This window comes from Oncorhynchus tshawytscha, linkage group LG13, assembly GCF_018296145.1.
Source record: "Oncorhynchus tshawytscha isolate Ot180627B linkage group LG13, Otsh_v2.0, whole genome shotgun sequence".
Lineage (NCBI taxonomy): Eukaryota > Metazoa > Chordata > Actinopteri > Salmoniformes > Salmonidae > Oncorhynchus > Oncorhynchus tshawytscha.
The window spans coordinates 16,843,691-16,860,096 of record NC_056441.1 but is presented as its reverse complement, the minus strand read 5'-3'; the positions used below and the strand labels follow the sequence as shown (position 1 = coordinate 16,860,096).

Here is a 16,406-nt window from a genome sequence, read left to right as displayed (position 1 = left end):
GACATGTTCACATGCCCACACTCAAAATGCTTGATCCAAAACTAGGTTTGTTTAGGCTTTTTTTCTATGGGTGTGAGATGGAATCCCTCACTCCATTAGAATGGTGTCGTAGTAATTATCATAGGCTGCACTGCTGTCCACTCTAACTGTGTGTGTCTATGTGTCAATGGGAAAAGACAGGTATAGGCGTGTGGGAGTGTTTTGTTGTTGAGAGGATGATACAGGCCATGACCCACATAAACACTCACATAAGCACCACACCCAGACTGACTCAATTATAGATGACGCCATCCATTTCGGGCCGTTTTATTATAAGATTGAAACTCCTGTGTGTGTGCTCTTCATAAACTACTGCTTATGTATGTGTGAGGTAAAGTTAGATATCAATAGCAGATCTGATTTGGAGACATCACTTTGAACTGTGTATTTTGGAGACACCATAGATGTATTGAAAACAGCACCGCCCTCTACAGGAGAATAGCAAATGAATAGTGAATGAAACCAGAAATCTCTAAAAAAAAATTCCATCACAAAGATTAATGATACAAGTTTGTCATAAAAGACATGTCTATAAAAGATTAGATACGGTGCATAGTTGTTGCAATATCGAACGTCAATATTTAAAAATCATGAAGCAAGTCACTTTTCTACTTGGTCTCGAACCAGTCTCCGAGCCACACATACTATTCATTAAGTTAAAACCTTCACAAGTGTTCCCATGTAGTCAACACAAAACCTCTTTTTCATCTTGGTTACAAACAACACATGCACATGATGAATATCCAAAAATAATGCAGTTCCTCCTTTCAAATAGACCCCAACAAGACATATTTGGTAGATAATACATAACAAGCATAAAAAATAAAATATTTTCAAGTGGTCTGCAACCTCTTTGGTTCAGACAGCCCGCCTGTCATAGATGTGGGAAGATGTTCGGTGGTTGGGGTGCTGCGATATTTTTGCTGACCGGGGGGGGGCAGAATTTATATGGGTTTTCTAATACAATACTAGTAAAGGCCCAGTGCACTTTCATTTTCAAGTGTGTGCTGCAGCACCCTGAGCACCCCTACTTCCCACAGCTATGCCTCCTGTAGTCATCAACATAGACTCCCTTAATCCTGAATGAGGGCAGAGTAGGAAGATTGTTTAATACCGGAAAGAACCGGTCAGAGCTAGTCAGAACCTGTCAGAGGTTCTTGCAGCAGGTCCTACGTTCCTCCTGGACTTCGCTAGCCGTTCCAGTAGCACTGGACAGGGTCACGGCACTGATTGACCCGCGGGTCACCTCTCGACTGGCCACCTTCTTGTGGATCGCTGGGGGTAACAGAAATGTTCACGTCATGAACACACACATCACATAAAAGGTGCACGGCAGAAAGGTGCACACAGAAGAATAATAGAGATTCACATGGCATGCTGTTGTCCAACGTTTTGTATACAAAGGTATGAAGCACAAGAGCAACATAATAAGAACCTGTGAGAACTTCCTGGAAAGCAGCTTCAACGTTGGTCGAATCCAGAGCTGACGTCTCCATAAACAAGAGGCCCTTCTTTTCTGCATGAGACCGAATACCTTGTTGAGTATATTCTCACATACATCATACTCAATCGTGCCATGAAGAACCAACCATAGAATTACTTGTCATTGGTGCAAAGCTGGTCATTTGTTCACATTACTGTCAGAAATGTATATGCTATACTATGAAAAAACAATATGAAAAATGTTGCAATATTCTGTCATTTTAGAACTGTCATTGACTGCATATTCCGCACTTGTCTAACTGGTAACTAAGTAACTGGTAAATGATAAATACCTGGCAATTAGTAAGTAACTATTAAGTTAACTGGCAACTAACTGCTAACTAACTGCTGACTGGTAACTGGTAAGTAGTAGATAACTGGTAACTAATCTCTCATGGACAGATTCTGCACTTAACCAAATTACCCAAGATTTCTGTTCTGGATTAACCAAGATTAACTGAAACTACTGTAACTAGTAAGTAACTGCTAACTAAGTAAATTATCACCTGCAAATTCCTTGGCCTCCACGGTGGGCACGGTCCTCAGGGTCTCCAGGTCACTCTTGTTGCCAACCAGCATGACCAGGATGTGAGGGTCAGCGTGATCGTACAGCTCCTTCAGCCAACGTTCCACACTCTCATAGGTTAGGTGCTTGGTGATGTCATACACCAGCATAGCACCCACCGCCCCTCTGTAGTACCTGGAAACACACACACACACACACACACACACACACAAGAGGATCAGACGAGTCGAGTCAGAGAAATATGTTCACTTGGTGGGTGGGTGTGTTTGCATACATGTGTTTGTGTTTGCAAATATCTGTGTGTATCTATTCATACTGAGGTGATTGGCTCTGTAGATCTCTGTATTCCTGTGTGTGTATTGTGTACAAGGAGTGTATGTGTGTGTGTATTGTGTACAAGGAGTGAGTGTGTGTATGTGTGTGTGTGTGTGTACCCACGCTGAGGTGATGGCTCTGTATCTCTCCAGCCCTGCCGTGTCCCAGATCTGAGCCTTGATGGTGAAGGTATCCAGCTGAACAGTGCGAGTGCTGAACTCTACTCCGATGGTCGTGCGGCTGTCATGGTTAAACTCATTCTTGGTGAAGCGTGACAGCAGGTTGCTCTTCCCAACACCAGACTCACCAATCAGAACCACTAAAAGATGACAGACATATTATCAAGTGTAATATATCAACACTGCATTTCTCAATGGTGAAAAGAATCATGACTTAGGTGCAATGTTAGATGTTTCAGGTATAACTGTAGCACAGGAGGCTGCTGAGGGGAGGACGGCTCATAACAATGGCTGGAATGGAGCAAATAGAATGGCATCAGACACACAGTGTTGGATATATTTGATTCCATTCCACCTATGCCGCTCTAGCCTTTACCAGTTAAGGTTCCACCAACCTCCTGTACCATATGGAGGTAGCATGACTCTCTGCTACATAAAACAGAATAAGGAACTGTTACTTCTCTCAACCCCACTTCACCCTGCTCAAGCATCATTCTGACACATCACGTGTACCCACTACCCTACCTAACATCACCAGACTTGGTGTCAAAGAGGTGCATGTCTAGCCCCGAGTGGAAACTTCTATGAAAATACAGTAATTACTCTTGACACTGTTAAACCTTATTCTCCACAAGTGCATATTGTTAGGTGACAAAAATCTATTACAAATACAAATAAGCCACAGTAGTCAATATAACCCTCTTTTAGGTCAAAGGTCACATTGGTTCTCTGCCATGCCCAGGAAGCTACTTCCTGCTTTCCTTGTCACCTCTCTTCCCTAAAAATATTAAACACCAAAGATCAAACTGCTCTCTCACACTCTAACCTTTGCACCCCTAAACTAAGCCCAAGGGCTTTGTGCACAAACCAGAGAATGGGGGATTTTTTTCCTTATAGAATCAGATTTCTTGACTAACAAAACACTCACCTTTGAAGACAAAGTTGTAGCTTTCGTCACCCATACTGTGCCTGTGTTGAGCACTGGCAGGATCCTCCACCTGTTTCAGTCAATATCCTAGGGCTGTTACTGCATTAGATCCCAGGATAGGGAGGACAGAACAAGAGAAAAAGAGAGAACAGCAGACAAGCTACTATCTTCTCTCCCAAGGAGCCAGGGTGGAAAAAGGAGAGAAAATGTTAGGGCTAACACTCCTCTTCCTTTATCTGTAGATAGGGGCAGTTCGTTTGTGGTTAGACGATCCCTGCTACTGCCGATCCCTCTGTGGCTCAGCTGACACATGGGAGAGGCAGAGGGGGAGGAAGGAAAGGTGAGGTAAGAGCAGGTGTAACAGGTAGAACCACTAGCATTAACAGCCAGTCATCACAAGAGAATAGACTCTACCCTCTTCATCTAGTCTGCCTACCTCGTCTGACAGGTGCGTCTTCAGTGTATGGCAGTGAGCCAGTGCTACGGCAAAAAGGATTACATTTCCCTTAGACAACACTGATCTAAGATCACTTGTGGGTTCCCCCTCAGGTTAGCATTTGTGGAAGATAAATGACAGTATTATATCAAGGAGCCTCCAGGCTACCAGGTAAATGTATTATTAAACTGTGAACGTGACAAAAATGTTTCACTAATTCCACAATAAGTCATCTAAAAGGTGGCCATTCATTCCAACGGAACCACTTTAGAATAACATTTTAAAAAGTTCCCTTTCCCATAATTTGAGGCGATAAAAAAATGACAGTAAATATTGTAGACATTTCATTTTAGCAACGCCATTAAGATATCAAACTTTTAGGTAATGCAGGCAAAATATTGAGTGGACTACTGAATGGAACTTGAATAATTCAGGGTTTGGTTCAATTCAGAAAGTAAGCAAATTCCATTTCCACATTTTCCTAACGGAAAAGCATTGGAATTTCAGTGTACTTCATGAATTGCCTGGAATTCAAATGGAATAGACCCCAGCCCTGGTATAATTATATTGTTCCTACAAGTCAGGATGGACACACTTAGAGGGTTCTTATTGACCAACTTTGTTTTATTTTGTAGTACAGTACTGTTAAAGGTTAGTTCCAACATGTTGAATTGGGTGATAGATTTAAGCTGAGGCCAACAGACAAAGCACAGCTATAGAAGCCATTGCCAAGGTTACCATAACGCTGAGATTCTCAGAAAAGCAAAAAGCTAGAACTTCACTGCCACACCATTCCAAAAATGGAAAACATTTTTTTCATTATATTTTATTCATACATTTTCCAGGAAGATTTTTTTTAATGAGACAAAACAGATTCTATATGTACTACTTACACATCAAATTAAAATACATAATGAATCAGAATAAAATGAAAAGGAAATCTGTCTGTCTTGTCTTTGTGTCTTCTTCCCCAGAACTTCTGTCTTTTTAATAACCATTATGACAGTTCTCAACCTTGTGACACGCCGGTGTGTGATGTCAATCTAGACCACCAATGGCAGACTCATTTGATTTGACTAGCCAGGGTTTGAGCAAATCGATCCATTTGATAAGCGTGGTTGGTGTTAAATGTTTTGTTGAAGACAAAAAAAGCACAGCAATCCTACCTTCAGGGAAGAACTCACAGCTGAGTGGAGATAGAGATATCCTATCTGGAATGACTATTTGTTTTATTTTAGGGAAGTGTGGGGGTTCTTTTAGCAATAAATAGAAAGAGTTTCGGGCAGGCTTAACTGATATCCGTGTGAGATTGACAAAGTTCTGTTTTGTGATTCTCTTCCTCCGGTCTTCATATACCTTACCCTGCAATCAGGGGCTTAGTCAAAAGGGTGGAAGGTTAAACACATTGCAGCTAGACAAATCCCTGGAATGCTTTATGAAGTTTCATAAACGGCTCTATGCCAATGCATTTCTATCTGCCGCACTACGAACCCTCCACCCCATTGAATAAACCAGGGGTAGGCAACCCTGTTCCTGGAGTGCCGCAGGTACTGCAGGATTTTATCCCAACTAGGCCCCACACCTGACCAACTGAGCTAATTGATCAGTTCAGTGATTGCCTAACCTCAACACGCCTGGTCATCCAGGTCAGTTAAATCAAAAACATGAAGTGCCTGCAGCCCTCCAGGACCAGGGTGGTCTACCCCTGGAATAAACACAGCTTTATTAAAGAGGAAGAGGGATTAGTGATTCTGGTAGAGTAAAGAAATTCTGTTTTGGAGAGGGTTTTGAGGGAGGCAAATCTGTGCCGTTCTCGCTCACCCCCCTCCCTTCACCAGGCACCCCTCTATTGAGGAAATGGTCTGGTCAGTCTGGTCCTGCTGAGCAGAGCTCCATGGACGAGGCTAAAATCAGGGGATAGGGGAGCCATGGTTAGGGAATGATCTGACAGGAGACTGCGGTGGATGTTTAGAATGGTACATGTCCTGACCGGGTTTCGTCTGTCTTTTTTGGATGGTTTATTTCTTCTCTCTTGGTTCTCTGTAGACAATGTATATGCGTGTGCATTCCTCTTGCTGCAGAGGTGGATAGTATGTATGCATGTGTCTGTATCGATGTGACTGAGTGAGTGTGTCTTTATGAGGGCTGTGAGCCCAGCAGTCTCTCAATGGCAGCGTTGACATCTCCTCCGGTAGCGATCAGGGCCTGCAGGTTGGCCTCTCGGTTGATGAAGCCCATAGCGCCCAGCTGCTCCAGCTGCTGCTGGAACTGCACCTCTGGGGTCTGGCTCTGTAGGGGGACCAGTCAAAAATCTCTCAATCAAATGTATTTATAAAGCCCTTTTTACATAAGCCGATGTCACCAAGTGCTGTACAGAAACCCAGCCTAAACCCCCAAACAGCAAGCAATGCAGATGTAGAAGCACAGTGGCTAGGAAAAAAACTCCCCATTAAGGCCGGAACCTAGGAAGAAACCTAGAGAGGAACCAGGCTCTGAGGGGTGGCCAGTCCTCTTCTGGCTGTGCCGGGTAGAGATTATAACAGTACATGGCCAAGATGTTCAAATGTTCATAGATGACCAACAGAGTCAGATAATAATAATCACAGTGGATGTAGAGGGTGCAACAGGTAAGCACCTCAGGAGTAAATGTCAGTTGGCTTTTCATAGCCGATCATTCAGAGTTATAGACAGCAGGTGCGGTAGAGAGAGAGTCCAAAACAGCAGTCAACCAGTACACAGTAAAACAGAACGAGGGAAGACGGGTAGGTGCAGGTAGGTGTGTGTGTGGTACGTACCGAGGAATTCCCTCCTGCGAACATTTGGAGCATCTGCTGCATCATCAGTTGCTGGGCTGGGTTTTCCCCAGCACTCGGCGAAGAGGCAGGGTTCTCTGGAGCCACACCCCCACCCGTGGACAGGGGAGTTGTGGGTATTCCACCTGGTAATCCGCCCACTAGTCCCCCTGGTAGACCTCCAGGGAGACCTCCAGGGAGACCTCCAGGGAGACCTCCAGGGAGACCTCCAGGGAGACCTCCAGGGAGACCTCCAGGGAGACCTCCAGGGAGACCTCCTGGCAGTCCACCTGGTGCCAAACTGGGAGAGATCAAGGGGTTAGGGGGAGATTGCGTAACAGAGTATCTACTACTCAACTCTTTATTTCCCATTTGAACACTTTCTCCAGGTTGTGTGGCTGGAGAGTGTGTGTGTGTGTGTGTGTCATTGTTTTCCATAAGCGCTGGCTGTCGGCCAAACAACCAGTTAGACTCATTTTCAACTGGCTACATTTTCCACTTCATATTTTAATTTAAAAGTTTCAATTTACTAGTTCGTCGAGCCATCTCCCACCGGAATGAACAATGTGCATCTTCTAGCGATCTGTTGAGAGGATAGGTGCCTGTCAGTTCAGTCACAAAGAGAGTGATGCCAGGGTAACGCAGCATAGAGGAAGAGGCAAAGCGAGGTTTCACTCCCACCAGAATTCATCCAAAATTAGCCCAATGCTTTTCTATGGGCTTATTTTGGACCCAAGCTCCCGCCCAATGTCCCGCCCTACTTCCATTGAAAAAGAAATGAAAGCGGTGTCTTTTGTTTTTCACGCTATTTATATAGGCTATCGCAGTTGTATAAAGATTGAATATGTTGAATTCTGTTTTGTGTTGAAGTTTCTGTCGCCTTCTCCAGAGTCAGCAGATTTATATAATGAGATTTGTCTGGGATCCGTCTGTCAACGGAACGACTCCAATTGTTAGGGCCAGAGACATGAGCATCTCGTCATTATATGCAGATCTCTGGTTGCTGTCTAATTTATATACATGGAGGGAGAGAGTGTGCATCGTGCTTGTGAACTTGCACGTCGCATGTAATGTACGTGGTAATGATGAGTGGAAAGCCACGACTTAGCCTAACTATTGTTTTCTGACACATTCATTTATTTCATGTAGCCAGCCAAGTGGAGTCGTGGTGCATAGTTGATTGACAACTGAATAGCAAGTGTTGACTCGTTTATAAAAGGTGTCGAACTGACTGAATAAAGTCGATCTCCTATATCTCTTTGCCATTCATAAATGCGGCAGATGGTTATATGTCCATGGTGTCACATCGGAACAAGTAAACCAAAGGATTTCCTAGGTTTTGGGCCCTAAGGGAATCCTGGTATTAAAACGGAATTCAACAAAATATTTTTTTGTTTGTTGTTGACCTTCAGTAGTGAATCAAACAAATGTATTGAACATGTATTAATTTCGGCCAAGATTATCACAAGACACGAACACAATGGATCAGTGTTCATATTTCCTGCAACTTTCCTGGAGAGGCAACGAGAACTCCCCGTTTGTGTATGTGCGGCACATGGTTCACCACTGTGTAGCCGTTAGCGATGATGCTAATAAACACAGTCTTCTGGTAGATGGAAAGGCTTTCCCAAAAACCTTTTCAAGTACATCTTAACTACAATGTAGCCTGTGCATACCTGGCAGAATGCTATCATGATTATTTTCATCAATGTAGTGGGTATTTGTTACGCAAACTCTACAATCAAGTGTGCTACAAAGACATAGCTAAACAGCCTCACGCTAGGTGCAAACTGGAATTAAAGGGTAATTACAGCCAAAAATATAAATTTCTCAGATTTTTCCCCAGACCTCAAATGTAGTCTCCCGATGTGGTTTAAGCATTGTTGTGCACTTACAACATCCAATTTGGCTTGTTTCTCTATTTTAAAAAGTTTGATTTTGATAATGAAAACATGGGGAAAAATTTTAACCGTGAAATCATTTCCCCAGATACCGTGGGCTACTTACTTCAGTTCTGCTTTAATACATCATTTGAAGAACAATCATTGTGGTAATTCATATCTTGCAGTAAAACTGTAAATAAGACTTTAATCTCAAGAGTTAAAAAGGCTTGATGTTCTCTCTTTGACAATATCCAAAACAACTACCAATACACTGAATTCGTTCATTTTCAGTCATTTAAATTGTAAAGTCATGTCTTTCTACACAATACCACAACTTATGTTTCCAATTTGGGCGGTATTTAAGTATTGAATCATTTAGCTGTGTATTTCAGAAGCAGTCAAGACACCAAATAGACCTCTTTGGGCAAAAAGGAGCTGGGGGTGACTGGCTGGGCTGGGGGGGGGCGACTGGCTGGCTACTCTATGTACTTGTGGAGAACACTGGTGTGTGTGTCAGTGTGTACCTTGGCATGAGTCCCGGTGCCTCTGTCTGCAGTGTCTGTAGGCCCTGTTGTATCTGGAGGAGAGCCTGCATGGCCCGGGGGTTGGTCATCACAGAAAGAGCCTCTGGGTTCTGCATCTAAACAACAACAACATCAGTCAATCAAACTAACATTCTAAAAACAATCCCCAAATCTTCTGTTTTGGGTCCATCCCGTCTCAAGCAATCCAATCAGGTCCTTGGGACAGGTTCAACCCTCTCTCAGTTTGAGGCAAATACGGCTGTGTGTGTGTACCTGCTGCAGGAAGACGGGCAGCTGGCTCCTGAACTGTTCCTGCAGCTGGGGGTTTCCAGCCAACAGAGGGTTATTCATCAACACCTGGGGGAGACACAGAATGTGAGAAAGACAGAGAGAGCAGGGGGGGGGGGCAAGATAAAGAAAAACAGGAGAGAGAGAAACAGAAGGTCAGGGTCCTGTCGTTCACCAGCTGCTTTCCCAGTGTTCACCCTCTTCCTCACATCTGTCTGTCTATCAAAATGGAGACACCTAGCGGTAAAGCACTGCCAGCTGGATCTGTTCTAGACACCTAGCGGTAAAGCACTGCCAGCTGGATCTGTTCTAGACACCTAGCGGTAAAGCACTGCCAGCTGGATCTGTTCTAGACACCTAGCGGTAAAGCACTGCCAGCTGGATCTGTTCTAGACACCTAGCGGTAAAGCAAAGCCAGCTGGATCTGTTCTAGACACCTAGCGGTAAAGCAAAGCCAGCTGGATCTGTTCTAGACACCTAGCGGTAAAGCACTGCCAGCTGGATCTGTTCTAGACACCTAGCGGTAAAGCACTGCCAGCTGGATCTGTTCTAGACACCTAGCGGTAAAGCACTGCCAGCTGGATCTGTTCTAGACACCTAAGCGGTAAAGCACTGCCAGCTGGATCTGTTCCGTACAGCTTCCCAAGGACTACTACTCTGAGCAGGGCTGCTGATTTAGGATCATCCCCCCGTTATCTTATTCATTATGGTCTAGAACAGGGATTGGAAACTTTGATGTGAATGGGGGCCACAAAATCTGAACTCAACATGAAGGGCCTCAGTGGCCCAAATTCATACCCACACATACAGCCCTAGCCTTTTGAGTGCCCTAAGTTACATTTCGTTGCCCCCCTCGACAGGAGAGAAAAAAAAAATATTTAGATTTCATTTCCTGCAATTCTACACATTTTGCCACGGGGCAGAGAGAAGATTTAGCAATTTTATGACACATTCTCTGTAATTCCACTCATTTTGCCATGGGGCAAAGAAAAATGCAGTTTTACAGCTAATTTACTGCAATTCTACTAATTTAGCAATAGGGTGGAGAGAAATGTTTGTAGTTTTGAATATGATATCAGCAAAGACTGACTAACAAATTCAATGGGGGGCCCCCCGGCCGGGGGGTAATTTGACCATGATTACAAGTTTAGATAGCTGGCTAGACTAATTTACAAATCTAAAATGTTTTAGCTGACATTGGTATTTGAGTGACTGTCGGTGACTGAGATAACAAGAGAACAACTGCTGATGCACAACCAAATTTCAATATTGCACCTTGTGTATTCTACCATTCTAATGCTCAACAATAAGTTGACCCTGACAGAGTTCGGGGGGGGGGAGCCCGTTGCTCATCCCTGGTCTAAAAGGCTAAACTGATCCTAGATCATCACTCCCACGCTTTGTGAATAAAGGCCCAGATCTGCTTTATTGTTCTCATTACAAACAACCCATTCCCACTGATTCCTATAGATCCCCCTGCGTTCAGATTGGTCTCGTCCCAAATGGCACCCTATTCACTTTATAATGCACTACTCTTGACAAGCGCCCTGTAGAGCACCATAAAGAAATAGGGTGCCATTTGAGACACATCAATGACTTCCAGATCCATGCTAATCCCCAGGGCCCACTACTCTGCTGCTACAGACCTGGGAGGCCATGTCTGGGTTCTGGGCCAGAGACTGCATGATACTGCGCATGTAGGGAGCAGACAGCATGTTCTGCATCAGCTGGGGGTTCTCCGAGATCTGCTGCATCAGACTCTGCATGCCCGGACTGCTGAACATGCCTGGGACACACACACACACACACACACACACAGAGGGAGGTTGATGGTGCGTGGGTGTAGGTGTGTGCGTATGCATACTTTTACAATCCCCCGCTTGATATATGTATGGGTATCACTAATTTATATGTATGTATTTAGGAATTCACATCCACGTGATATTGCAGAAGCTCTCCTGAATGGTATTCTCTTAAGCAGGAAGTCTATGTATTCTCGTACCGTTACCCAGACTGGCAGAGTTGACGCCCAGAGGGTTGGACACATTGGGGGTGGTGCTGCCAGTGGCAGAGGAGCCTGTGGTGCCCGTGCTCCCTCCACCCTCAGAGGGGTTAGTTGAACCCCAGGGGTTGGGCAGGGGCTCCCGGTTCTCTGTCCTCGATGGCTGCACCCCCCCATCAGAGTTGCCCCCCAGGGCTGAGAAAGGGTTGTTTCCAAACTGGGAGAGAGGAGAGAGATAAGTCATTAACAACCTGTTTAATACCGGTTTCTGTTCAGCACTCTCCATGGGATAGCTGAGAGTTAGTTTATGAAACTAAAATAGCTCCATGAGTGAATCCTTACTTCCACTTAAGCCGAATTTGTACTTCGTCAGCAATGATGTCAATTGATGAACATTTCCCTTAAGTGGAAGTTAGGATTCCCCAGATACTCTCCATCTAACTAAAAAATTGATTGGAACTAGCGAGACCAAGAGGAATAACTTCAGTTAGTGCCATAATGGGTACCTGGTCTCGTGCAGCGCTGAACATGGGCTCCTGGATGTCTGTGTACATCCTGCGCAGGGCATTGTAGCCTCCGGGGATGCTCTCCAGGTTGCTAAGCGCCCGGTCCTGGTTACGCATCATTTCCTGCATCATGGCAGGGTTCCTGGCCAGCTCCATGGTCTGAGGAGAAGGGAACAGGAAGGGGTTTTAAGGATTTGTGATGTTATGAAAGAGGACAATATTGATAGCTAGACTAGGTTCTGGGGTATAGGGACTGAAGAAGGCTAGGGTGTTTCATCTGTGTTCGAGAAACCACCCCTAAGACTATTTCTTTATACAACTTAGAATGCAGCTAAACAAAGATCAGCCACTCAAAGCAGTCGACTTCCCACAGTTCAAAAATAATGATAACAAAAACAGCACCTGCCACATGACCCTACACCTTACTAACCAAGGCCAACTTCTGTGTACAGCCCAGCCAATCCCAACTTCTGTGTACACCCCAGCCAATCCCAACTGTCTGTGACACAGTAAACTCTGGCCAAACCCCCTTACTTGTCTCATAAGCTCTGGGTTGTTGAGCATGTGGGAGATCTCGGGGTTGCGCTCCATCAGCTGCTGCATCTGGGGGTTGGCCACGATCATCTGCCTCATCAGGTCTGGGTTGGACATCATGTTCTGCACCAGGGGGTTCTCCATGATCTGGGACAGCATCTCTGGGTTGGACATCAGCTGGCTCTGCATCTGCTGCTGCAGCTCCATGAAGTTAGCGGAGCCCATGCCCATGCTGCTCAGGCTGGACAAGCCACCGAACCCAGCTAGGAGGGAGGGAGAGGGGTATGATCAGGAAGCGGTGATGATAATGATGATGGTTGTCTTTCTGTATAAACTGTTGGGTGTGTGTGAGGGGGTGGATAGATGTGTGTATTTAGCCTAGTAAACTCACTCAGTATATTGGGTGTCTGTGGGGGTGCCGAGGCAGGGCCTCCAGTGGACCCTACAGTAGAAGGGTGGGCTGCAGAACTGGGGCCAGAGGAGTTGCCACTACTGCTGCCCACCTGGGTGGTGACAGAGGAAGAGGAACTAGCGCCATCTCCTGCCCTGGAGGGACAATGCATTGATCAGTTATGTTTAAATATTCACATCAACTTGGCATCTGCCTACAAATCTTCCATTGAAATACATGCAGGCCAGTTGTTGTGCAAACGCATCAGCTCACACACACATGGATTCAGCCCATATATTGTATATGTAAATGGCTTCACTGTGCTTATAACCGTATAGCTTCCCTCGCTATCCCTGTTTGTACCACGGCTCCAACAAGTGATACTCTTGTTTGGAAACCCACATGACCGCCCGCTTCAATACGTACTAACCAATTGCGCAAGTGGAGACACTTCAAGCTGTGGAGTAATAAGCATATGGCCTGAGTCAATCTAAACGCCACTACATACAGTACCAGTCAAAAGTTTGGACACGACTCCTCAAGGGTTTTTCTGAATTTTAAAAAACTATTTTCTACATTGTACAATAATAGTGAAGCCATCAACACTATAAAATAACATATATGGAATCATGTAGTAACCAAAAAAGCAGCCACACTTTGCCTTGATGACAGCTTTGCACACTCTTGGTATTCTCTCAACCAGCTTCATGAGGTGGTCACCTGGAATTATTTCAAATAACAGCTGTGCGACAGTCCATATTTACTTTAAGACATGAAGGTCAGTCAATACAGAACATTTCAAGAACTGTGAAAGTTTCTTCAAGTGCAGTCGCAAAAACCATCAAGCACTATGATGAATCTGACTTCCACGAGGACCACCACAGGAAAGGAAGACCCAGAGTTACCTCAGCTGCAGAGGATAAGTTCATTAGAGTTACCAGTCTCAGAAATTGCAGCCCAAATAAATGTTTCACAGCGTTCAAGTAACAGACACATCTCAACATCAACAGTTCAGAGGAGACTGTGTGAATCAGGCCTTCATGGTCGAATCGCTGCAAAGAAACCACTACTAAAGGACACCAATAAGAAGAAGAGACTTGCATGGGCCAAGAAACACGAGCAATAGACATTAGACTGGCGGAAATCTGTCCTTTGGTCTGATGAGTCCAAATTTGAGATCTTTGGTTCCAACCGCCGTGTCTTTTTGAGACGCAGAGTCGGCGTGGTTCCCACCGTGAAGCATAGAGGTGTGATTGTGTGGGGGTGCTTTGCTGGTGACACTGTCAGATGTATTTAGAATTCAAGGCACACTTAACCAGGATGGCTACCACAGCATTCTGCTTCGATACACCATTTCATCTGATTTGCGCTTAGCGGGACTATCATTTGTTTTCAACAGAACAATGACACACCTCCAGGCTGTGTAAGGGCTATTTGACCAAGAAGGAGAGTGATGGAGTGATGCATCAGATTACCTGGCCTCCACAATCACACAACCTCAACCCATTTGCAATGTTTTGGGATGAGCTGGACCTCAGAGTGAAGGAAAAGCAGCCAACAAGTGCTCAGCATATGTGGGAATTCCTTCAAGACTGTTGGAAAAGCATTCCAGGTGAAGCTGGTTGAGCGAATGCCAAGAGCGTACAAAGCGGTCATCAAGGCAAAGGGTGGCTATTTGAAGAAACTCCAATAGAAAATATACTTTGATTTGTTTAACACTTCTTTGGTTACTACATGATTCCATGTGTGTTATTTCATATATTTGATGTCTTAACTAGTATTATACAATGTAGAAAATATTAAAAAGAAAAGAAAAACCCTTGAATGAGTAGGTTTCCAAACTTTTGACTGATACTGTATAGCTTATTCACTTCTTCAAAATGTTATCAAGCAATTCCTATTCCTGCCACTGACATATCCTACTGAAACACAAAATGTTCATGCTGCTTTGAGAAGTTGCACCATCTTACTTGTGTGCTGTCTTTATGACCAGGTGGACTGTCAGGCCATCCTTGATGCCGTGCTGGTTGAGAGAGTCCCCGTCTTTCAGTATCTTCCCTGCAAAGATCAGAACCAACTGATCCTGCTTGGCTTTGAACCTCCGTGAGATCTCCTCTTTAAACTGGAGAGAGAGGTCATTGTTTGTTTATTTCACTTTTATTTATTATCTATTCCACTTGCTTTGGTCATGTAAACATATGTTTCCCATGTCAATCAAGTCCCTTAAAATGAGAGAGACAGATAGATATGGATGGACAGCAAGAGAAAGAGGCAGAAGAAAAGGGAGAAATCAAGTAAAGAAACAATTAGCTCTACTAAGCAGATTTGAATTCTAAAGCCTTGTTTCTGAGTAAATCCTCATTGCTTAACCTATTATAGGAATCCTACTACCTGATCACAAATACCACCTCATTCTTGGTGTTGTGCTTTTCACAATGGAAGAAGCTTAATATTAAAAGAACTGAATCCAACTGAAACAGCAAGCATACACATTCCTCTGAATACAAGACTACACTGTGATTCAACACCTGGCCCCAGTCTACAACTACAAAAATACTACACATATGAGAGGCACATTAAACAGGATAAGTTGTAGGCTATTTAGCTTTTCAGGGTACCAACCAGGACTGGAGGGACAGGAAGAAGTGGCATTTGCTGACAGATTCATAACAAAACAACTTAAAGTGAAACATGGGACCAGTGTATCATTCATTGGGAGAGGAGATTCACATGAACAACAACCTACAGTCCAGTAACTGACATTCAGAACAATGAGGTGCGGTTAGTATTCTTCTTCAGAATGTGTTTCTAGACGACCTACTTAGGAAGCGCAAATGTCCTGGAGAAACAGCTAAGATTAAGAAACTAGCTAGCTAGCATACTGGTTAGCACGTAGTCAACAAAATTAGCCAAACGTTAGCTAGTTAGCAATTTACCTAATGTTAGCTACTTACCTAGAAGCTGATTAGATGTTTTTGTTGCCATGACTAACATACAGAAGTCACGCGACACATTTTACTGACTGTGTAATCAGGGAATTCCTTACTAGCAAGCCGGTTAGCTAAATTCGCTAATTAGGGAACATACACTGTTCAACTGTTTTCAATACGGAGCGAGGAATAGTTGTGAGCCGTATTAACTAGCTAGCTATAGAACAACGCGTGTGAATAGCGTGTCAAGTCAATAGCTAGCTTTAAATATCGCTAAACTTGCCGATTCTGAAATGTTAGTTCGCTAGCTAGCTCGCAACATGCTTACACACACAAGCTAATCAAGCAAGGCAAGTGGGCAGGGGCATGATGATGTAGCATAGCAGCAAGTTGCTGCTCGCTAGCCAGCTATTACTGGTTCACAAAATCAACGAACCTGAGTGACAGACGCATCTTCCGAGATGGCGATTTCCTCCTTGTCTTTTGGGGTTTTGACTGTGACCTTGATAATAGTTCCCTCCAAACCAACAGTTGTATCATTGTTGTTATTAACAGGATCTGCGCCGCCGTTGTCCGCCATCTTTACTCCTCCGATGGAATCGTTCAGATTTGGCGTCCACTTCCGGATCAATATGGGTAATTACTTCCTAT

General features: G+C 44.3%; 2 protein-coding genes across 5 annotated transcripts; both read right to left on the bottom strand.

Moving 5' to 3' along the window:
- Positions 1 to 290: 290 nt before the first annotated feature.
- On the bottom strand, positions 291 to 3,772 carry LOC112264389 (ras-related protein Rab-25). The gene is made up of 5 exons (XM_024440963.2): positions 3,470 to 3,772; positions 2,486 to 2,681; positions 2,028 to 2,221; positions 1,475 to 1,555; positions 291 to 1,314 (listed from the first exon to the last, which is right to left on the bottom strand). Exons 1-5 carry the CDS (start codon positions 3,501 to 3,503, stop codon positions 1,187 to 1,189), a joined length of 633 nt encoding a protein of 210 aa, XP_024296731.1. The 5' UTR covers positions 3,504 to 3,772; the 3' UTR covers positions 291 to 1,186.
- Positions 3,773 to 4,508: 736 nt separating this feature from the next.
- LOC112264386 (ubiquilin-4) lies at positions 4,509 to 16,393 on the bottom strand. 4 transcript variants are annotated; one of them, XM_042295252.1, is made up of 12 exons: positions 16,192 to 16,393; positions 14,796 to 14,947; positions 12,826 to 12,980; positions 12,435 to 12,697; positions 11,901 to 12,059; positions 11,395 to 11,611; positions 11,039 to 11,178; positions 9,378 to 9,461; positions 9,105 to 9,220; positions 6,937 to 6,998; positions 6,701 to 6,888; positions 4,509 to 6,194 (listed from the first exon to the last, which is right to left on the bottom strand). In XM_042295252.1, exons 1-12 carry the CDS (start codon positions 16,333 to 16,335, stop codon positions 6,042 to 6,044), a joined length of 1,833 nt encoding a protein of 610 aa, XP_042151186.1. In that variant the 5' UTR covers positions 16,336 to 16,393; the 3' UTR covers positions 4,509 to 6,041. The 4 variants fall into 4 exon arrangements, with proteins under 4 accessions (XP_042151186.1, XP_042151187.1, XP_042151185.1 ...); XM_042295253.1 differs by having other exon boundaries at positions 6,949 to 6,998; XM_042295251.1 differs by having other exon boundaries at positions 6,701 to 6,924; positions 6,973 to 6,998.
- Between the last annotated feature and the right edge of the window lie 13 nt (positions 16,394 to 16,406).